The sequence below is a fragment of the Argiope bruennichi genome, chromosome X2, assembly GCF_947563725.1.
Source record: "Argiope bruennichi chromosome X2, qqArgBrue1.1, whole genome shotgun sequence".
NCBI classification, from domain to species: domain Eukaryota; kingdom Metazoa; phylum Arthropoda; class Arachnida; order Araneae; family Araneidae; genus Argiope; species Argiope bruennichi.
The window spans coordinates 70539358-70564276 of record NC_079163.1 but is presented as its reverse complement, the minus strand read 5'-3'; the positions used below and the strand labels follow the sequence as shown (position 1 = coordinate 70564276).

The following is a 24919-nucleotide window of genomic DNA, read 5'->3' as shown; positions in this document are numbered from 1 at the left end:
ATGTTCTTGCGGAGCCTCTGTCCTAGGGCGGTCATTTTTTTTTAAAGATTGCATCAATGAAATCACAACTTTATGACTTTTTTTCCTTAACAATGAGTGCCGCTCTTGTAAGAATTTTCTCCTTCTCCTAAGATTGAAATATTCGCGTTTTATTAAGTTGGCACTTTCACTTAGGAACAGTTTAACCGCCCGCAATTTATGAAATAGTACCGATAATACTTGCCAGTTAAATTGAGGTTTGTATATTATAATTTGGCGACACTTAATGCCGATTAAATAAATATTTCGATCACCACTTCTCATCTTAAAAGATATAACTGCATTTACAGTTGACTTAGATAACGCCTATAGAAAATTACGAATAAGATGCCCTCAATGGAGAAAAAACCACGAAATTAAGGAATAAGTCGCGTTTTATTTATCGAGATGATGCATGGGATCTCAAAATTTGAAGAAAATTTATTTCAATTTTATATGAACCAATTTTATTTGAACAAAATAAATAAAAGAAAACAATGGTGTGCTTGAACTGAAACCGAAATATCAAAAAATAAAGGCCAACTTAATACATACAATGATGAGCCAGAAAAACTGGCATAGGCGTGCATAAGCAAATAAAGGAGTTATGCAACCAATTAGCGTAATTTGATGTGGTCGACAGCGACTATATAATACAATAGGTTTCAGCTGTTAGATGCGTGCTGCTACAATGACAGATTATAAAAATTTAAATGATTTTAAATGTGGCAGTAGTCTTCGAGGATTTTCCAGGCAGTAATGACATTTGAATTTTCGAGTATGGCAGTTTCACCAGCGTACCGTGAATATTGAATATACGGTAAAAATAAATTTTCTATATCGGTGCAGCCGGAAAAAGATCTTGAAAGAACGGGACCATCGATGACTTATTAGAATCCTTAAACGAGATAGACGCGCAACACTTCCTCAGATTGCCGCGGATTTCAATGCTGGAGTCTCAGCAAGTGTGAGAGTACGAACTATTTAACAGACCATCATTGATATCGAGCTGAAAGTTCATTCGTGTGCAATTTTGAGTGCACATTACAAAGCTTTACACCTTAGCTGGGACCATCATCACCACTATTGGACTCTTGGTGCCTCGAAACACATTGCCTTCTCTGTTGAATCTCGTTTCTAGTTATATCTGGCGGATGAGCGTGTATAAGCATGGAGACAACTTCATGAATCCATCTACTTTACTTGTCAACAGTGACAGTTCAATCTGGTGGAGCCTCTGATATTACATGGGCGTATGCAGTCGATGGGATTTGGAACTCCTCGTTTCAAGAAAGGATTCTCACAAGTGAATGTGTGTGAGCATCTTGTCCATTCATCTGTATTCATTCGTGTCCTTTGTGCATTTCGACGAATTTCGACAATTCCAGCAGGACAGTACGACACTCCACGTATCGAGAAATGCTGTCTAGTGGCTCCAGGAGCACTTTTTAGACCCTTCCACTGGTCATGAAAATCCCGAGACATTAACATTATTGAACATATCTGTGATGCCTTATAACGTGCTATTTGGAAGAGATTTCCTCCACAACGCGCTCCTATAGATTTGTCGACTGCTCTGCGGAATTCATGATGTGTATTGCCTCCAGTATACCTTCAGATATTAGTCGATTCCATGTCACGTTGTTTTTCAGAATTTCTACAACCTCGTGGGCATGTACAAGCTACATGATACAAAGTAGATATATCAGTGTTTCAGTGTATATATACAGATGGTTTTCAATATAAAAGAAATACTACAAACGAATACAAGAATCTTTATTAATAAGGCGTAGGGCCACATTTGGCATGTAACACAGCTTGAATTCTCCTGAGAATCGAATTATATAAGAGCTGAATAGTGTTTAAAGGAATACTGCACCATTCTTCACGGAGATATTGTTAATGTTCCGGAGGAAATACCGGTGGCGGATATCGATTCCGGATTGAATGTTCAAAAATAAACCATAACATTTCGATTAAACTGAGATCCGGTTCCGGTAATTGTGACGGCCAAGGTAGATGTTTCACTTCATCCTCGTATTCATCAAACTACGATTGGACAAGCCCCGCAGCATGAATAAGAGCATTATCATCCTACAATTTTCTGTCTCCTATAGGAAACTAAATTTACATCATAAGATAAACATGGTCAGATAAAACTTATCTCCAGTCATCCTAGCAGAAAATCACTACAAAAAATGACGGATATTGCTCCATGCCTGACAGTTGGAAAAAGACATAAAAAAGACGGTGTCTTCCGAACATGTACCATCCTGTTGTGAGGAAAAGCGTGAAAATTGATTCGTCTGACCATATAAAAGTCTTCCACTTATTAACAGACCAGGTTTTGTGGTTATGACATCACTGTAGATGACATTTGGCATTAACATCTGTGACAAATGGTTTGGGTTTACTGTTTCTCCTGTGAATGTTCTGTTTATGAAGATGCCTCTTAACTGTAATTATTGACACTGGAGATTCCAGATGCCAAATGAGCTTTGGGGTCCAATTTGGCTGTCGTTATTTTCTTTTTAGATATTACAATCCGCTTCAATACCCATCGGTGTCTTTCATTCAGCTACTCCTTTCGTTCACCGTTTTGCATTGCTGAAGTTTTCATGCCACTCTGTGAGCACACTGTCATGACTTTAGACATCGTACCTCTAGAAACGACTAAAAGCTGGGATGTTTCAGTCACAGTTGCTCCAGCTAGTTCGGGCTCCACAATTTGAAAGTTTGTGAGGACTGATATTTTTTAAGCTTTTGATAAAAATCAAAGATGCATACAACTTCATTAATGCTATCTCGTACTACCATGATATATACCTTTTATACTGAAAAAAAGGAAGCTCAGATAACATTATGAAACGCATTCTTAAATGACATTTTTATTCACAGATGTATTATTTTGATAACCACCTTTATAACCAGTTTGATCAAATGCATCCGGCCACTTTCGGTTTATACATTTTTTGAATGTATTCAAAATGGCTGAACGATCTGCTTTTGAATTCCGACTATGTGAAGAATTTGATTAAATTCACATTGTACACAAAAGCAGGGACAACTTCTCAGTTCAGAAACTTATAATGCTTCAAAAAATATTTCACTAAAGAATAAAATTATAATGCGGATAAAAAGAAGCTTTACCTTTAAATAGCTCAAAATTTTTAATTGTATTTTTGAAAATTACTACCTTATCTTTTTTCGAAGAGTGTCTTCTAAAAAAAAGGATTGTACATTAAAGCGAAAGAGATTCTGCAGGAGCATTCGAAAAGTGAAACCAAGACTAAAGAATAGTTAACGAAAAAAGATCAAGGGAAAAAATCAAGACTGCAAAGGCGAGACTTGCATAGGACAGATACGACAATCCCAATGAAAATAATAATAATAATAATAACACATCACAGTTGCTTGTGCGCCAAACTTATGATTACGCAGGTTGAAAAATTGAATTCGGGATGAGGTTTAGTTTAATAATAGTAGGCTTTTAGAATGTCCATTCGTTAAAATGTTAACCGCAATAGCCAGCTATTTTCCAGAAAATGGTTCTGGAATGGTTTTATACTAATAATGTGCCGCTACCGCTGTGCATCTGGATGACGCACTCGATAAGGCTTTGTTTAGTATTCAAAAGACCTGCACTAGATCTTGGGCTAGTATTCTTTTTTTTTATTTTGTTTCTAAGTTACTTCAAATTAAATTAACAATTTACAGATGGTTTCAAATGATATGTTACTCATATTGATATGGAAAAATAAATGTTTTTTGTTTTTTTTTTGCTAATATTCGAATTGTGATTTATTTCTTAGAAGAAAAGTAATTAAAAATATAGATCAGTTTTTCCTTTAAAAAATTATAAAAATTAATTAAATAAAATTAACAACACGTAGACAATGTAAATTAACATGCAAATCCTGTATAATGCAGAAATAAATGTCCATTCACCTAATACTTGAATCATAATTTTATTTTTAATCAGGAAAATTAATTACAAATGTAACTTAAATTATGATAAAAATTAATTATAATTTCTGACATCATAAAAATATTTTATAAATTTTGTATATATATACAATAACCAAAATGGTAATTACCGTAAAAATGTTGGAAACAAGAAACATTTTGACATCGTGCACAATTGATAAATAATGATTGTCCACAAGAGAAACATTAAAGGGATTGATTGGAAAACATTCATTTAAATTAAAATAGTATTTGTTTTTCTTTAGAAAACTCGGAAACATACCGAGCATACCGTATCATTTTATTAAAATATTTGTACCATCTGCCTGTGATTTCCATAACATCTACTCTCTACTTTTTTTTCTTTTCTCTTATTGAGAACGCTTGCTGATATAATTAATAAATTATCGGATATTCTCATTGATTTCCGATACAAATACGATTTCACTGAATTATAACAAGTAATTTGTCTTTATTAAAATCCAAAAATTTAAAACATTTATTTTAAGATGATAACAATTATTTAAATTTTTTTTCATCGTTAAAATTTTATTTATGATTATTTGTGCACTTAAAAATTAAATTATAATTCAAGTACCAGATGAATGAACATATTTTTTGCATTAAAAAATTTGCAACTGATACTATTGATAGGTTTGCTATTGTTAAAATGTTAATTTAATTTAAATATTTTTTATAATTTCTTTTTGGAAAAATGCATCTATATTTATGATTATTTTTCTTTTAAATATTAAATAATAAATCGAGCATTAAGACACAAAACATTTATTTTTGCGTACAAAAATGAGTATCCTATTAATTAAAATCTTTAAAATGTTAATTTAATTTTGAAAATTTAAAATTTTAATTTTAAGTAATTTTGAATATTTTTTTTAAAAAGCGCTCATCTTATAATCGTTTTTCTTCAAAAAATTAAATAATAATTTAAGAATTAAGTGAATAAACATTTATTTCTGCATACAAATAAAGAACATAATTAAAACTTTTTGTAAATTGTTAATTTAATTGGAAATAATTTTGAAATAAAACAAAAAAACAATTAAAAACACTAATCCAGGACCAAACTCAGGTCTAACGAATGCTAGGCCAACGTCTTACAGAATGTGCCGTCCGGATGTTGAGCAACGGTAACATTATTAGTATACAAACAATGCTGAAAGTTTGAAGGCTATTTTATAAAAACTGGCTGGCTTTTGCACTTAATATTTTATTGCATGAGCATCCTAAAGATATACTATCGTTATACTAAATCTAATCCCGAACTCAATGTTCCAACTCGTACCTTACTCTTGTTAGTCTATCACTTCGAACGGCCTAAACTAAACTAATAAACTAAATGAGAAGATTTTTTTTCCACCTTTATCGATTGGATGATGAACACATTTTGATGTCTGGTCGCTGTGCCTTCCCAACTCACGTATCACTTGCTGTCGCATTTCTACCCTCAAATAATTATTGTTTCGACACAGGCATAGTATTTTATGAGAAGAAATAACAGTCATCCTTGATCTTTTTGTATAAATTCATTGAAAAAAAATGTATCTCTCATAATACACAATGTGAAAATTATTCAGATTATATTAAAAGATATTAAATTGTATTAATGTAATATCATTAAATATTCAAAGTTGTATTAAGAATTTGCCAAATTTCGCCAAATCTCACTCAGGTAAATAACGTTTAAAATGTTTCAATCTCTTCTAGAAGAAATTTTTATCAGTAACTCAATCGGCTCTCAAAAGACCATTAAGTGCCACTTTTATGTCTGGTACGGAAATACCCCATACGGAAAATCCATAAAATCGCACAAACGGGTTTTTCATCAATTTATGTCGGGATGCATCACGTCACCAATACACAACGTTATGACCAAAGCTTAATTATAAACATATATTCAAGCCCATTCAACAAAATATATAAATGGACAAAGATGAAGCTAAAATTCCTACCTAATAAACAAAACTTAAAAATATGCAAGAAAAAGTGGAGTGCAAATAAAAAAAAATTTGTCAGAATTTTCTGGATTTTTATTCACTTGATTTACTTTTACTCTTGTATTATTTTTTTGTTTTGTTTTTTTGCAATTTACTTTTTAATTTATTTAATATCATGTAATAAATAATTATAGTAATATAATGTTATATAATAATGTAATAATAATAATAATATAATGTAATTCAATATAATGTTTTATGTAATAGAGTTTACTCGATTTTTTTCCTCTCGTTACAAATTATAATAAATTATTATAGTCAATTTTTTTTTTAGCTAATGGTTAACGTTGGAGCAAGAAAACATCACGTTTTCACAATTCTCTTTGGAGCGTTTCCGCTGGTAAAGTTTCCAAATTCTTTTAACTGCTAATTTATCCAGTTTTATATTACTTTTATAGGTTTAAGAAATGTATAATGTTGCCGGCTTTTCGATCCTGTCTTTAAAATTATTCCTTATTCAGGGCACTTTTTTATTGGTTCTCTCAGATAAATTTAAAAGTTTATTGGTTTCTGTCGGTTTATGCAGCCATTCCTTTGATACTCTGAAAATTGTGAAAGAGGGACAATTCCGTATATATATGTATACAAAAATAGTAAATGAGAAAATACAAGTAATAACAACAAAAAAAAGGAAGAATCGCGAGTAAACCGGAATGAAGAAAACAGTTGTCTAAAACGTATGAAAAAAAAGTGAGAAAAGATATAAAATGCATGCAAAATGAATGCATAAAAAGCTGCAATGGGAGGAACTCGGGGAATATAACATAGATCAAGATGGAAATAAAATATAAAGTAGAATGTGAGACATGACGTTTGACCCATTAATTGTTTATCATGAGATAGAATTATTGCAAATCGCATGAGAAATTATAGCATTTTCTACAAACAGTATCGAACAATTAAGTAAAAATATACTTCCTTCACTCAAATGTTATTGTAGGTTAATGTAGAAAGATAGGAAAAGTAATGCAAAGCTGAGATACAATATAAATAATTTAAAAGAAAAGTTAAAATAGACCAAAATATATCAAATATGAAAACTTACTGATACGTACGTACTGAAGATAAAAAAAGAGAAATTTAAACGAAAATATATATCAATAAGGAAAAAGACTAGTACGTAGGATATCGTTCTCATACGGGCGAAATACCAGATGTTTATGGTGTATCGAGACTTTGGTGCATTTTTATGAGTATTGCCAGGTGAGGACAAAGAGCTTTTAGATGTGTGAGGTAAAGATAATGATAGAAGAGTTATATTTGACAAAGTATAAAAAGGAAAGATATTAAAATAAATATTTTAAACTAAAGGATAAAGGTTTTATTATTTGAGACCTTTGGATTTTGGCCAAAAAATTTATTTTTGAAGTTGAATAATGAATCTTCTTGATTTGAATGACTCTTTAGCAATTTACAATTGCACCAACATTACTCTAACATGCAATCCTTTACTTACATCTTACATTCATCAATTAAAACTTCAGAGATAAAAACAGAGATACTATTGATAATAAAGTTATCAAATCATTGCTTGATTTGATTTTTTTAAGAGTTTGTTTCATTGAATAATTTATTAATCCTTGTGAGTTGATTAGCAAAAACAGCTTTTTTAAAATTATTTCTTTTATAATCTTATAAAGATTACTTAAAAGAAGAATACTATTTCAAAGGTGAAATAAAACATTTCATTAACTTTATAATAAAGGAAAATTTATCAACTACAGTAAGAACATGTGTATAAATTGATTACAGATGGTTTTCAAATAACAATTCTTGAGTGCAAATAATTTTGAAGAAGCATTCTAAAATTCCCCAAGAAATATTTTCGGTTTAATGGGTAGTTTTTTTAAAATAATGTGAATCAAGGAAAATGTCATTTTTATATTTTTATGCCTTTTAATCCTTTTCTACATTCCTAAAATTGTGCTTCCATTTCTTTTGTTATCATTTATTGTTCTTCCGAGATATAATTCCAATAGAATAATGATATATAACAGAAGCATTGTTATCCTGAGCTGCTCTAGAGTACCCAATATTTCTTCCAAAACCGGAAACAATTGATGTTAAACATTGATGATTGATTATATCTGTCTATTTTCGAACACACCCTGGGAATCACGAGGAATTCAACCTTTCACCTTATCGATGTTCTCAGATGTCAGCAACCTAAAAATATAAACCAATATCCAGTTGGCTAAACCATATCACATTGGAGTTTGATCAGTAAATGTAGGACAGTCAGGCGAGTCTCCATTTATTTACATTTCATTGCACATGTTTTAACACCAGGAAGCCCGTGAAGCGTATCATTTTGGGCTCAGCCCTGGAATGGCCCTAAAACACTTTGAAAACATACCAACTAGTACAATACTACATCAGGCATAATAATAACCAATAAATGCAATGTTCATCACTCCTAATATATTAAAGACTGATCAACAGAATATGAATTTGGATGTATCAAAATTCACTTTTCTTGCAAATTCACCTAACATCATTCAGAAAATTTGGAAAGCTCTGTCAAGGGAAGGATTGCACATCCGTAGTCACGAGTGGAAGAACGATTAGAATGATGGATGAGTAGATGAAAAACATTGTAGATGTTATCCGACCGCATGCTGACTGTGTATCCCTTATATTCAACCTGCTTTTAAAACTTATAAAAATTTAAAATCAGTATTACTATTTAAAACCTTATTTTTGTAATTTTGTGTGTGTGTGTTTATATTACATTCGCAGATTATTTTATTGAAAGAGTTATACTCGTTTCACCAATAAATACGTATGTGTATACAACAGATCTAAAGATTTTGATCGGCACTTTTGAATTATTTAATTATACCTAATATTTCATGAACGGCCGGCTTCCTGGCCAAGGGGTATCGCGTCTTCCCCGTGATCTAGGCGTCCCGGGTTCGAGTCCTGGTTCGGGCATGGTTATTCTGTACCCTGTGTTCTATCTGTGAGGTGCGTGAATGAGCCCCCCTGTGAAAAGGGGTTGTGCAAGCGAGTTTGTGCGTGTTTCTTCCGATTTCGCCGATGTGTTGGTTGGTTATAAGATTGAGATAAGAATGCATGTTATTCTTCTGGAGTATATATTTATAGCAATCTATAATCTTTTAAAAATGCGTTTTCTTCTATTAGTCGTCTGTGGTTTGAGTTCTAATGCAATTCAATAACAGTTACAGAAATTTTTTAGAAGTTGTAAGTAATATTTAGATCTGGTTCTTTTATGGTCCCCCAAATAATTACATATATTAAAAGAATAACAATATTTTTAATTTGTATATCATTAATCAACAGTGACTGACGCCACTTGGATGAAAAGTGTACAATCTATCACCAATGTCTAAAGTGGTCCGAAAAGAAAATGTAGTGTTAATATAGTGGCCAGTGACTAATGAAAACTAAAAGAAACGTGTACTGTCAGTGACCGGTGACTGAAAATGTTCGAGCGGAAACCATAGTGTCAGTCACTGGTGACTGTAATGGCGCTTAATGTGTTGAATATAGAATATAAAAAAGGCACACAGTTTTTAAAAAAAAACAGTGTCTTAAGAAAACTCAAAAAGCGTACGAATACGAAAAATCATTATGTCATCTAAAGCGAGTAATGCAATGGACATTTTTCCTTTGTTAGAAACATCAAGCATACATAAAAACAAAAGAGCGAAATTTTTTGAAACAATAAATAGAAGTCATTTACTTAAAACCATTATAAAATAAAAATTTCGATTGCTATATAAATTTGGAAACAATCATATAAAAATTACAACTGATTAAAATATTTTAGAAAAATCTATATATTTTATTTTGAAATTGTTTCGAGCAAATAATTTGCTGAATGAAAAATGATTATAAATAGAATAGAGAAATGCTTTATGATTCATTTCAAATATATAAAAAAAAGCAAACAGAACCACAGAGCTCACAAAAGAAAGGAATCGTGCCCAAGTGCCACGATATTCTTCCTGAATATGTTGAAAGAATTGTACTTATATCTAACAATTTCGTGAATCATAAAATTTTCAACAGCTGATAAGATATTCATACAAGCTTAAACTTATACTTCAGAATATGTAACAAATGTTGCGTTAAAAATATTTGCATTGTATAACACATTCAGAAATCTGATCTTTAGGCACTCTTAACATCATTGACATATAAATTAGTCAGCGTCCATTCAAAGATATTCTTTGTAACTAAACATCCTTTCATTTTCAAAGACACAGCTGGAGGACAGATATTCATGAGTGAATCGAAATTACTGCATACAAATCGAAAATTAACTTGCGAAAATTCATTGACCTTTTTGCTTGTATTTCATGGTAATTTTGAAAAGATAGAACTTGACACACTCAAATTATTCAACCAAGTGTTAATCGATAACCTAATGTTTTCCTAAACAGTATTTTATTTTACAGATTTATTTTTACTGGAAAGATTGGGAATATATTTATAACTACTTGTAAAGTGAAATTCTAAGAGAATGGCTTCTCAATCAGCCACTTGAATAAAATTATTGTGACTCCATATACAAAGAATACGAAAAGAATATAAAAACAGATTGGCAATACTCAATACATACAGCTCATTAAATTCTTCCAAATTTTTTTTATCATTATTTAATTTACTAAAAAAGAGAGCTTACAAGTGTCTAGCTGTATTTTCAACAATACCAGTAATCATTATGGAAACTTCTTGTATAATCAAAATTGTGCTGTATTGTTTATACTTTTTTCCTTCAATTTCAACTCATTTTTACAAAACTAAGTCTGTACTTGGCTTTTATGAAGATCATTTTTTTTATATAATGAAGCTTTTATACACAAACGAATTAGGTTTGTCTGAAATCTGGATTGTCCAGTGTTTTTATTTACAAATGTCATAGCCTATGAAGTGCTCCATTTTTAAAAAATATGGAAATTTTGGGAAAATTAAGTAAATGATTTAAAATTACATTCCGGTACATGTTGTTTTTTTTAATTCGTTCTACTTATCCATCTATGCTAGACTTGTGCTTTCAAATATTAATAAAATAGTAAAATAACTTTCAGCTATCAAAAGTAAATATGTATTTTATCTGGTATTTCTATAGTGTTTAAGAAATAGTGTAAAGTCTACTGGAAAAAAGTACTTACTTGTACTGTTGTCAAGATTCTTCAAACTGGACAGTAATGCAACTACGAATAGCTTCATAGGGGAACTGTAAAACCGACTTTCTGGTATAGTTGATGACGCCGCCATTCAGAATCGCTGTTCTACTGCACTTGCAATCTACGTATCGTACGTGAAATGCGACTGCCACATTTGGCGAGGGCTCGGCTGCTGTCCAGGTATAAAGCAGGTGGTTGCTGAATTCCTTATTGACATGCTACTGACTTTTTCCGCTTCCTAGCATTTCATTCGGGAAACTGCTTTTCACATTCCGATAGGAAATTTACCTTTAAAAGAATGCTGAAATTCATTTATGAGATTCACATAGAATTATCATACGCTATAGTTATTGCAAGTACTGCAATTCTAAACAAAAGTGTTCATTTAAGAAAAGTTCTGAAATAAGTTAGTTAAATACTGATTACAGATTATATTTTGTTTACATCATCATTTATATATGTTATATTCATTGCATACCATGGTTGCCTGCATTTTTTTTTTTTATTATTATTATTCTGTTTGATACTAATCATCCAATGCATTTCCTTAAATATGATCCTTTTTTTAAAAAAATTGGATGGTTTTGATTCTTTTTATAATTGTTAAGAACAATTTCGTTTTCCAGTTCATTATCAATTCTAATTTTTAATAACGTATGAAAGGTGACTAAATTCTAATGTGAAAATACAAAAATTTCGCACTATAAATCTCATCAAAACTCAGGAACTATTTATCGGTTTTCTTATTAAAGAGTTTCATCCATGTCACTTCATGTTAAAAAGGCAGATATGTATTAATATGTGAGCTCTTTCCTAGTATATGTTTACTTGATTTCACACTAGAATACCGTAACGCATTATATTTCCTCGCAAAGTAAATCAAGGGGAAACTGAAACCAACCTATAGCTGCATATATGATGTTTGTATCTCTGCCTAATAAATGATAACTAACTAACCCATATCGCAGCGTATGATATTGGATCTCAAAAAGCTTGAACTTCTGATAAATAGGGAAGACTTTTCCTGTTGCTAGCCAATGAATATAGGAGTCGCTGTATAAAAAGGGCGCTGTGGTTGAAACCCAATCTCTTCTGATTTTTCTTTTAATGAGAGGCCGTTAAAGAAATATTGGTCTGATTAGTTTTCAGTCAATCATTTTACTCCTTTCCCGGGGGGGGGGGGTCCACGGTGGCTTGGTGACAAGATCTCAGCTTCGGGAACGGAGGGTTCGAGATACGATTCCAGCGAAGAACAGCCGTGTAAGCGGGTCTGGTGTATGTTAAATCCATCGGGTCAAATGTTCCTCCCGCTGTTGCGAAAGCTTGGAAAAGAAGGTACCAGGTTAGGTATCGTCCTCATCATCAGGCCGCAGTTCAAAATTACGAGGTTCATCCCGAAATAGCCCTCGTGTTTTAGAAAAACGAGACGTTAATATAACTAAACTTCTCTTCTCCTGACGGCAAGTGACTCTCGCGTGGAGTTTATGGCTGCGAGAGCTTCAAAATGAAACCCACCGGAGCAGTGTGATTTTAGACGAAGCAGTGACTTTTCTCCATGAGACAGGACAGCGATGAATTTATGCTCGTTTCTATAGGACAAATCTTCAAATCTTCCTTACATAGAATTCCTGAAATCCGTCATAGGACGTTCCGAGTTATCCACCAGAGCTTTTATGCCTAGACCCGCTGAAGCCAATTTTGTAATGCTGCGCAGCTTCTGATCGAGTCCTAAAAAATTTAAATAGAGATTTGTAGATGAAATTTGTGCTATTTGCATGCAATCTGTCAATCCTAGTTGAATACATTAAGATCTTTTACGGTAATGTCACGCATTTGAGCATTTTCTTTTGGTATGCATTATTAGTTATCTCAGTTCATAACAGTCCCTTTTTTTAATTTCGTCTTAGCTGATGAATTGCCTAAACTTTGCCGGCACCTTGGCCTAGGAGTAGCGCGTCTTCCCCATGATCTGGGCATCCCGCTTTCGAGTCTTGCTTCCGGCATGGTTGTTCTTTACCTTGTGAGCTGTGTGAAAGAGCCCCCCCCCCCCTGTAAAAAGAGGTTGTGCAAGCGAATGTGTGAGTGTTATCCTCATACGAGTTAAAAGTCAGACTTCTGCCCTCGGGTGATCAGGGGTCTTTACCCACAGAAGCTACTGCAGCCTTCCTTCCCTGATCTTTTGAACTTGGTTTGAAGTGCAGTTCAATCCAAGGGGGATAAGCAACAACGAAGAAAATTACGTAAACTTTTAAGCGATCATAATTAATTCCACTATATGTCAATTTGAAAATTCATTTAGGACTATATTTTTAATAATAAATTGGACGTTAATATAATTCTGTTACTGACTGAAATCGCTTTATCAAATTCAACAGGGTTCTCACCTGTTTTTTTTACCCCCATGACATCACATATTAATCAATATTCACATATTCTAGACTGAATAATTTGTCCCAATTCTTTTAATAATGCTTGATATATTCTTTATATCTGGATATATTTCTGGTGACGGTAGATCAACACAGCATCTACAGACTCACTCTCTTTGAAAATTTTGCATGATTGAAGTATACCGCCTTTGGGATTTTATCCAATGCATCCAAAAGGGATTTCGTAGCTTCAACAATATTCTGCTGCAATATTTTGCTGTATGTTTCTGAGTTCCTAAAGAAAATGGTACGATCTTTTTGCTTCACTAATTCTGAATTTAAAGTTTTAGTAAAAGCTTACACGATTTTTAATCGGTTTTAATGTATGCTTTTTGTATCTTTAACGTAAATTCATTGATGCTTCATTGCAAATCTTAGCGAATCTCATTACATCTTATTGTGTTTTAGTACGATTTTTTTTTAACTCTGCTAGTAGTTAACTAAAAAAATGAATGCACCTATTTTTGCAGGCGAGATGGTACTCTCGTTACTCCCGTAACAAGCTACTATTGGTTTGACAAGAGAGAAATCTAAATTTTGTACCTCAAACAAAAATTTAAGAAATAAATAGTTATAAAAAGTAAAAAGTTAAATAATCGAGAATTATCTAAATAATTAGCGATGTTTACAGAATAGCAGGTGCAATTCAATTCAGTTTTCCTCTCTTGTATCCTGATTGATATCAATTGAAACTGCTTTTTCAGATACATTGCAGGTACCATTTTTTCTCCCTGATAAAACTACAAAAATCACTTTATATAACCACTTGGTGAAATAAAATGTTTGCATATAGGGCCGTCTCAATAAAGCTATCGCAATTCGACATGACATCAGAATCATAATTGGGAATTTGAGTGTCTATGGAATAATGAAAATACCGACATAATAAAATAATTGAGGAGCAAAACAAATCGCCTCTTTTCTGTTCAAAAATTTGTAAATCAATGTCTTTACAAAATAGAATTTTATAAGTCAAATTCCTGTAAATGTTTACTTCTGATAATTACATTATAAAAATACATTTTTCCTGACATATATATTATTAAAAATTGCTATAACATGCTCAAAAATGCAGGCTCATCTTATTTAAATTACTGAGCGAAAAATATAAAAACATTGTATTCCTATACAACTTTTAAATTATAAACCTAATTGTTACAAAAATCTCGATTTTAATTTAACCCCTTAACTGTTTTATTTTCTTTATTATCTAATAAGATGACACCTTCTATTTTGGGAATATTTTCTTATTTTGATTCAAATGGAAATCCATTGAATGCTTGACTTATCTATGTATTCGAAGTAATTTTAATATTAAATTATAATTCATATGAATGGTTTATTTTTTGATTACAACTATCAAAATTCGATAAATCGATGCACGTATGGCACTCGGGCAAAACAGTTAAGTGGTTAATGCGTAATAAACGTTTTATTCAAATAAATACATTTTATATATTATTTTTAAGCATGTACAAATTAATATAATAATTAATTATATTTTAAGCATATACAAATTAATATAAAAATATGTATATAAAAACTCTGCATCTTATTTAACACTTATGTGATTATTTGATTTATATATATAAGTTCGTTTTAATTATAAATTTTTAAATCAATCTCTTTCAGAATTTTGGTTTGATTTATATTTTTTTTATTGTTGTAAAACTATGTATAGTCATGAATTCAGAACTCTTCAGGAAATCTAAGATTATATATTGAAGAATGAAGGTACCTAGAATAAAAGATACTTTTTCTTGTGTTGTTGTTTGTTGTTTCTTATGGTACTTGCCGTGGACAAGCTCGCTGTTACGAAGACAGCGATTTTAAGCAGGTGGGGGAGCGTCTCTTGTTTTTTCAGTAGCGCCAACTAGCGCCAAGGGTACGACTTCGCTACTCACGCATCACTCATTCACTTGCACAACCCCTTTTTACAGGAGGGCACATTAACACATCTCACAGACAGAACAACAGAAAAACAGCCCTGCCCAAACCGGGACTCGAACCCAGGACGCCCAGATCACGGGGAAGACGCGTTACCCCTATGCCAGGACGCCGGCACTTTTTCTTGTTCTTTTGCTTGGTTGTAGTGAACAAAATATCATTCAGGAAATGAATTTAAAGTTGTTATCCAAGCTTAAGGATATATGGAAATTTATCAAATGAATGCGTTACTTTTGTTTTATTGTTTCTTCCTAATTTACTGGGCTGTAATTGCGGAGATATGTGCATATAAAGGAAGTTTTGGAAATTATTATAGCTAAGACAAGGGACGTTTGTGCTATCATCGCATCTTCAAAAGAGAGGATTCTTAATATGGCATTTAGCGTCTGAAAATTTTAAATGTTCATGTGACTATCTTTTTTTTTTTTTTGTAGATTAATCGATTATATGAAGAACGCTGACACCACAATCTTTAACCATTTAAACACTGACAATGGTGAAAGGGGGCCTTCAAGCTCAATTTGGGCCTATGTTGCCGAATCCAGCTTTCAAACTATAGACAGGTGATAAAATAAACTTCTCAGACAAATATCCAAAGCACGTTCATTTATAAGAAAAGAAGATGTCAGAAATGTATTAAATGCTCCATACATTAAAAATTTTATCAAATGCAAAGCAAACCATTTTTTCAATAACTTTATAATGTAAAGAATTATGAAATACAAGAACTCGAAACTTATACCACAAATCCTAGCATTAAAATACATTAATCAATATTTCTTTATTTCTCATTAGTAATACTTTTAATAAGCATTCTTTTAAGCCATTCATTAGTTCTTCATTTCTCAGAACTAAAATTTGCAACCACAATGTCCCGCCCCTGCTCCTACCAATCTGAGATCCAGAGAAGCCAATTTCTGTAGCGAAGATCATTCTCCTTGTGAAAATAAGATAACTTCCGTTTGGTCAGTTCAATTTCATCCATTAGCTTGTTTCTGATTGTACACTTCTCTTTACCTCTGATTTCTTGCCTTGATGTCACTTCACCACTAGCGAAAGACCACTTCTGTCCCCAAAAATAAGGGATAAATTGACTGATTCTATTTCAGTAGACCCAAAGTGTGATCCATTATCTCTAGAGTTTGGCGTACAGAAAAGGTCTCCTTCCCTTGATTAGCTTTGACAAAACTGATCCTTGTGATGGTGACGAGCCTACATGAACGAAAGGAGACACTGTGAGAAATGAAGAAATTCTGTTCTTTTTTTTTATATACCTCTTTGAAGTACTCTGTGAAAAGTGACTTTAAAACATTAAACCATTGTGTAATCATAAATATAGATGGTTGCCAGAATAGCGATGATTATCGAGCTCATTTGTGAGAAGCTACGTTCCAGATAAAAGAATTCTTGCTTGTAGTTAATACAATCTTGCATGTAGTTAATACGATCTATGTAGTTCCATACGATCTTCCATGACCTTCAAACCCTTGTTGAACTATTCAACAAATCGAATGAACGATTTCCAGGTGTTGCATAGAGAAGATCCAACGATGCTATGATTACCGCATCATCTTATGTCTAAAATATTAAGTATATTTTTTATCTTTGAATCACTTTCTTTCCGGATGTACTAATCATTGGAACATTTTCCAAAAAGGGTAAAGTGTTTGAAGTTTACATAATCTATATGGAGCGTGTTATAGAAGTGAAACTAATATTTCTTAATGTATCAGGTACAAAGATGGTAATTTGTTAAAATAATTGAATTTTTTCTCCTTATTCTATTTTAATAAAAGGATATTACTTCACGTAAAATTCCTACCTGAATTCTTAATTTTTTAATAACTATATAATCGTATGTTTGTTAACTTGATCATGGTTTGTATGAACAAATAGTTTTAAATTTCCGTTAGATCCATTATTGATTTGTATGTGCAATGAAATTTAATATCTATAGAAAATAACCAAATGCATCTTTTAAATATATGCATAACTTAATTTCTAAAATATTTGTGTCAGTGTACTTTGGTGTATAATTAGTATCCTCCTGGATTAGTCTATAAGAAATCTTGAATTATTACATAATTTAATATTGCTCATTACTTGAAATTCTACTAATTATTCCAGATAAAATTTTTCAACCTTAACTAATATAAAAACATGAAGTAATATATCATATTATAAGGATAAAATACTAATAATTTAACTCTCATTGTATTATCGGCGATTTTTATTTTTGACTAGCTGCATTTATAAACCACATAACCATGTGAAAAGCAAACTGTTTTATTCTAAGTAGAAAAAATAATTAATATGCTTTTTAAACTTTGATCAAATATTCCTTTGACCTATAGAAGCTGAAAAACGAAAAATTTAGACCCCCCCCCTCTCCCACAAAGATTTCGAAAATGTCAATCCATAAAACGGATTTATAAATCTTATAAAACAAGTTACAACTGTGATTTTTCGTAAGTAAATGTAATTAATTATTCTATACATTACTACATTAGATTAAAACTTCTATATGGCATAATTTTCCTGTAACAATATATTTTACATAAAAATACTAGTAAAGTATAAAATTCTTTATTATAATTTTTAATACCGTAGCAATATGCATTATCGTCGAAGAAGATAATGCTATTATATAATTGAATAAAGACCCTTGTACCGAAGACATAAAAATATAAGTACCAAAGAGCCCGAATTGTACCGAATATAAGTACCTAAGAGCCCGAAACATAAAAATATAAGTACTATTTAGTCAAATATTCGAAATATTTGAAAAATAATTTTTTTCTTTATTACTGATACTTTTAAAAACCTATAATGCTTTTCTTTCAAAAAAACTGTACATTTCATTTTGGAAGAGAAAACACGTAAGAAAATGTAAAATCAAAGTTTTCTAAATACAAAAACTAAAGTGTTCTGCAAAAGTAAAAAAGGTTTTTTTTTAAATTAAGAATTCATTACTATTATAAAAGTGAAAAACCGTTTACATTGCATCTCACAGTAATAACTTTTATTTAAAAATACTGTAGTCATTAAAGTTTTTCTTCTATCTAAATAATATAGAATAATGTAATTGTTCTGACTTCGTTGCATAATAGCATTATCTTCTTCGACGATAATGCATATTACTGCGGTATTAAAAATTATAACTTTGATCTCGGCAATTCTTGCACTTAATAGTGCAAGGCAGATTATACAGTAGTGAAAATGCAATGTTTTGCAATGCCATAATTCTATTAAAAGATTTTTTGACTGTCGTATCCACTACCTTGTACCTTAGATTGACCGAAATTTTAATAGAGAACAATGGAAATTCTGAATTATGGGAAATTGCGTACCCTGAAGAATCAGTCTTTCACTTGCTTTCTAAGAACACTTAACAAATCTAAGACCCATTTCAATAATAATAATGGACCAAATGGACATTTCAAAACAAATGACTATTTTCCTCTGCAGTTTTAACGTCGGCCCACCAGTTATTGATTCTAAGGGAGAAAGATAAAGTCGCTACAAAGATGGAAAAACATGCTACAAAGTAGAATTTTTCTTTAAAAAAAGTCTACAAAGTAGAATTTTTCTTTAAAAAAGTCTACAAAGTAGATTCAATCAACATAGAAACACATCTTAAACATGGTTACAACACTTTGAAACAGTAACCTTGTATTACACTTTATTCAAGCAAGCGATAGAGGAATGCACCAAATATTTTTTTGCAACAGGACATTTGTTTTACATAAATTTTCGTCAATAATTTTTCCAAGATATGGGAGTATTTGAAACGAACCACTGAGTAATTTGTAAATTAAAAGGGTCAGTTTCTTCACAATGTGACATTTAAACATGAACAGGAGCAGATTTGATACTACATGGTAAAGGAACACTAATAAAGAATCTTAAAATTATTGGAGGTATTATGCAAAGGGAAGGGGATATTCTCATTCACAAAAAAAGGGGTAAACTTTTCGTCAATGTTAGTTTTTACGTCTCTGAAGATCAATAGAATTGTAATATTGTTAGCGATTGCCAAAATTTCATTTTTGTTCCTTCAGATAATTAATTCCTGTGACACAATTTTAAGGTATTATGGAAAGGAAACATTGTAGGCAGTACATTTATGTGTCCAGCCGAAATACCTATAAGATATAATTGAGATCTTCAATAGCCAGAATTCGACTTATAATGACATCGAACGAGAAAAATAGACTCGTCATTGCATTGTACAATATTATGAAGAAAAAAAATTTGAATGAAATGAAATATGAACCGTTTTAATAAACTAGCAAGTGCTAGTTTATTAAAGTTTAATAAACTAGCGAATGCTGTTGTTATCTCCTTCCAACAGCATCGACATTCCCGTTAAACAATCCACCAAGTGCACCATAGTAGAGACACAGTTTGAATCAATCGGTCCGGAAATTGAAGTTAGCTTTCAAATCGTTGATGCTCAGATACTCTAATAAAGGACCAGAAACAGCCACAATAGTCTCTAATTATATGTAGATACAATAAAGTCTGTTAAACAAATACATGGGAAAAATAACTGACATTGTATTAATATCCGAAAGAACTAATGAGACCAAACCGAAACCTACATCATCCGAAAAGGTAATATTATATAATCAGAAAAATAACAAAAAAAATTATTTAAATTATCTGAATAGAAAAAATAATAACTATAGTATTTTTAAATAAATAAAATTATACGGAAGTACAATGTACACGTTTTTTTTATATTTAAAATCGTTATGAATTTTTAATTTAAATAGACTGTGTTCCAAACTTCACATTTATAGTAGATTCTGCGTTAGTATTTAGAAAGATCCGATTTCAGACTCCCTTATATGTTTTCTCTTCCAAAATGAAGCGAACAATTTTTTAAAGCTAATAATCCTTTTAACCCTTTAGAAGCATCACTGATAAAAAAAAATATATAAAGCAGTGCAACATTTCGGATATTTAACTAAATAGTATTTATATTTTCACATTTTGGGTTTTACAGTTCAATTAAATCTGTATTTAACGCACATAATTAAAAAAATCATAGAAAGACTTTCTGGCATTTTTATGTAAAATATATTATTACAGGAAAACTGCCAGATATAAGATTTTAATCTAATGTAATAATTGCGTAAAATAATTAATTACCAATGTTTACGAACAATGATAGTTATAACTTGTTTTACGGTTTGACTTTTTCAGATTTTTAGGGGAAGAATACGGAGGGAAGCTCCCCCTTCAGAGGTGGGAACGTTTCGGTTCTCAGTTTCTGAAGATCAAAGGAATATTTGACTGAAGTTTAAAAAATATATATAATTTTTTTCTCCTATTTGCCATTTTTTATTTAACTGCAATGAATATTTGTACGTTATACCAAGAATCTGACACATGTTGAAGATTAACAATATGGGTTGGAATAGCTGAGAATAAGAAGTAATTATTGCATTTTACTTAACACATTTTTTTGATTCTTTCAAAATTGTGCAATAAAAATTTCAATTAATTATTAACTAAAAATGCTACCAAACTGTTTTATAATATTAACAATTTCCATCTATTTCAGAATAATAAAAAGTAAAATGCTCAAAACATTTTTTTTTTTTCAAAATGAATTCAAAATATTTAGATTTAACATGAAAAATTAATTGCAGAGAATAATTTTAAAAGAAATTAAGTACTAACAATTCTTTTGGAAAAATGTTTTTAATTATAAATAGGCAGTACTTAAAGTGAAAAAGTTACAAAAATCATCGAACTTTAATATGAAATTAACAGAGCATACCTGGAAAAGTCTGTTTTCCAAAAAGAACATCTTTCCTCGTTTTAAGAGGTTCAAGAACAATGATTTTCAGTGATTAATTGAACTTCTTGTCACGTTTTTTTCTCAATAAAAAAATTTCAAACAGAAAATTTATGCAGAGAAAATTTAGGGTAAAAAATTTAGTTCATTCAAATAAGCAAGACAGACAAAATAATCAGTTGGCCTTAATTAACGTTAGTAACAGCATAATATAAAATATTCACTTTTATTAAATTTAAATAAACGCCTTCATACTGAATATTTGTTTTGCTATAGTATAATGAATAACATCCTTGTGATTTTTATGTGAAACTGATAAAAGTTTTTTAAAGAACAAATTGTTTTCTAAATAATATTATAATGAAAGTTAGAATACGAAATTATTTGTTTATAAATATTGTTCATATCTTTTGAGGTTCGTAGTATATGTATTTTGATTAGTCCTTCTCTGGGAGAATTTAATTAATTATATATTCCTTTTTGAGCATGGAAAACAATTTTAGAATATTTCATAAAATTTGTCTTTGATTTAAAAATGAAGCTGATATTACGTTTTCATAATTATTATTACTCTTAGTTAGATTATGATAATTTTTAAAAATTCTTAATATGTAATTAAAACGTAGCAACTACACTTTAAATCATTTGAAATGAAAAATAGTAGATTTGTGTTAAATGAGAAATTATATTTTAATTAAAAACAAATACATATTTATATTTTTATCTAAAAACAGAACTCTTCATGTGAATCTCAGAAAATGACTGTCATCAAAAACTAAGATTACTATTTTATTTTTATTAAGAGAAAGCTAATGGGAAACGACAATATTCCGAACTCTCATTAAAGCAATTTCATTCATCCTTATGCTATAAAGCTGACAGACAAATGTCAATACCACGCAATGTAAAAGAGGCAAACCTAATGATCTAAAAGGGGGGGGGATGTTTATTTAATGTTTTTATGGTTTAAAAAACATTAAAAAAAACATTTACTTCCTTACATTCATCAAAGAAATGGAAATTTTTCAATTCCTAGAAATTATTCAAGGTATTTTATTTACAGTGACTCTTGGCTCATTGGAACGTCTTTAACTCAAATTCATCAGCAAGGGGTCAATTCACGCTAGCCTGCCAACTACCAAATGATTCTCTTCAATCAAGCTTCAATAGTTTTGGGCATTGGTATATCATTCAGAATGCCGATGCGCAATATCATATCAGCCAGAACATTCCTATTCTGGACTAAACAAATTTCTTACATTAAAAGATTGATACATATTCTATATCGCGTTTTCGAATTAGAATAATGGATTTTGTAGTTTTCATTAGCTAAGAAATATTGATTTCAACGGTACTTTGTGCTTTCAACGGTAATTCCGTAATGCATTTAAAATTGCTTTGTTAATAGCATAAAACAATGCAGTCATTTTTTATTTTGTTCGTTTGCATGATTAGAATTTTTCTAATATATATACCATATAAGCATTTTAAAATATATTTTGAAGTTTAGAATATTGTTGAAGAGTATTGTATTTAAAAAAATCTTATTTGTATGTTGTATAGAAACTGTTAAGAAAATTCAATTTTTTTCATATTTTAATTTAATATATGTTAAATATATATATTATCATATTTTAATCAATTTCAGTAAATTATTTCGTGGTATATTCATATTTTCTTATATGATATTTAGAATATATAATTGTTTTATAAAGTTGTATATTTTTCCCCCCTTTATATCTAGAATTTCATTTCTTTTCTCTGAATACTGAGATGAAATTAGGTTAGTATATTCTTTGAACAAGGAACAAAACTCATTTGCGAACATTAGTTAATTTGCCCTGTCATTGGAAAAAGTAAAATATGATATGCTTCATAGATCAATATTTTTTAACTTCATCTAAAATGATTTCATTTGCATTATATATTTACATTTTCAGTTGAAATTTGTAATTTTTATTTTTAGCACTTAAAAGCAGGGAAACAAATTCCAGCCAAATTACTGAATAAAATAAAGGAACATATAAACATTTCTATACACCACAACATCTTGGAGGTAAAAAAAAATATTTGGGACTTATGAAGAAATATTTACTACACACCTATAGTATATTGTTATTTAAATTTTCATTACCTGTGCCCATTATTTAAATATCTTCATCTTTATCGAAAGATATTTATTAATTGTTTAAATATATTAATAAGATATTTATTAATTGTCTAAATGAATAAGCTGACTGCTTATTCATTTCAAAAGTGTAGGAATCAAATGACTGACACCCAGTATACAACATTTTAACTGAGCAAAAAATGCTTGCTGTTGAGAAATTTTTTCTTGCATATACCGTATATATAACAAACAGAAGAACAAAAATTATCTACAGCTTAAACTAATACTTTTCAAAAAAAAAGTACCAATTATTTTATTGCCTATTTAGAGAATTGTGTAGAAACTGGACTTTTAAGTAGAAATATGACAATTAATGAACGGCCCTTCAAAGACATTATAATAAATTTAATCATATAACTCTTGATATAATAGTAAAAGAACTAAATAGTAAAAAGGTAATAGGTGACAGTTTAAATTTTGATAATTTATTTTTCATTATAAAAAAGTTTTAAATGCATTTCTTCTCAGAATAATAAATAATTTTAAAATATTTTACAGTAGAAAGCCAAACAGCTATTTTGATACTTCAAAAGGCCTTTGTTTAAATTATACAAGAAAGAGTTGGTATTGAATTGAAAAAAATCACTATAATTCCAAAAAATCTAATTATCAAAAAATAAGAAATAATAGAAAAATAAACCTAATTTTTGAAACAACTAAAAAAAGAAAATAAGTTAAAACCATTCATAATAGAAATATGTCGAAAAATATTTATCCAACAGAAAAATGAAAACAAGAGATTTAAAGAGCAATTATATGCATTAAATATCAATCTAAATAAATATATCACTACTTTGAATATCAGATAGCATTTTATACCAAAAATCTAAAATCATTTACTAAATAATGAAGCTAATCAAATTAATTTTCCATAAAGTCCATCTCTCTCTCTCTCTCTCTCTCTCTCTCTCTCTCTCCCTCTCTCCCTCCCTCTCCTAATATATATATATGCATATAATCATTAATAGGAAATAAAATTCTTTTGCTGAATCGTTAAAGATATTTTAAATCTTTTAGCAAGCATCTTTATTTAAAACTACACCAAATTAAAATGATAAATTTATATTTTATAGCAAAAAGGATTATTTCAGAAAAAATCAGAAGTCTGTCACCTAATATAATTTTTAGATAAAAAAAAAAACTTTCATGAAAGAAATAATTTTGAGAAAAAAAATTTTTTTTAAAGTAAGAACAATAAAGTTTGAAGCTTGTTTTTATAAATGCTTCAATCAAGCCAAATATTTTTTTACGGCAGAAAAAAAAAGTTCAACACAATCTATCTAATAAACAACGAAAAGTAAAGAAATTCACTGACATTAACAATGGACTAGTGATGTGGATACATTTACAAATGACAGCTTATCTGTGTTGAATAAATTTACGTTTCTGAAATAAATGTTACCATTTTA

The 24919-nt window shown here is 30.1% G+C and overlaps 1 protein-coding gene across 1 annotated transcript in view; it reads right to left on the bottom strand.

Annotated features, from left to right (window-relative positions):
• The window catches only part of LOC129960181 (cadherin EGF LAG seven-pass G-type receptor 1-like), a 152116-nt gene that overhangs the window by 116007 nt on the left and 11190 nt on the right, over positions 1–24919 (bottom strand). Inside the window, exon 2 of the mRNA XM_056073389.1 lies at positions 11141–11443. Coding sequence (XP_055929364.1) covers positions 11141–11246 — 106 coding nt within the window. The 5' untranslated portion in view covers positions 11247–11443. The remainder of the gene's footprint in view (positions 1–11140; positions 11444–24919) is intronic.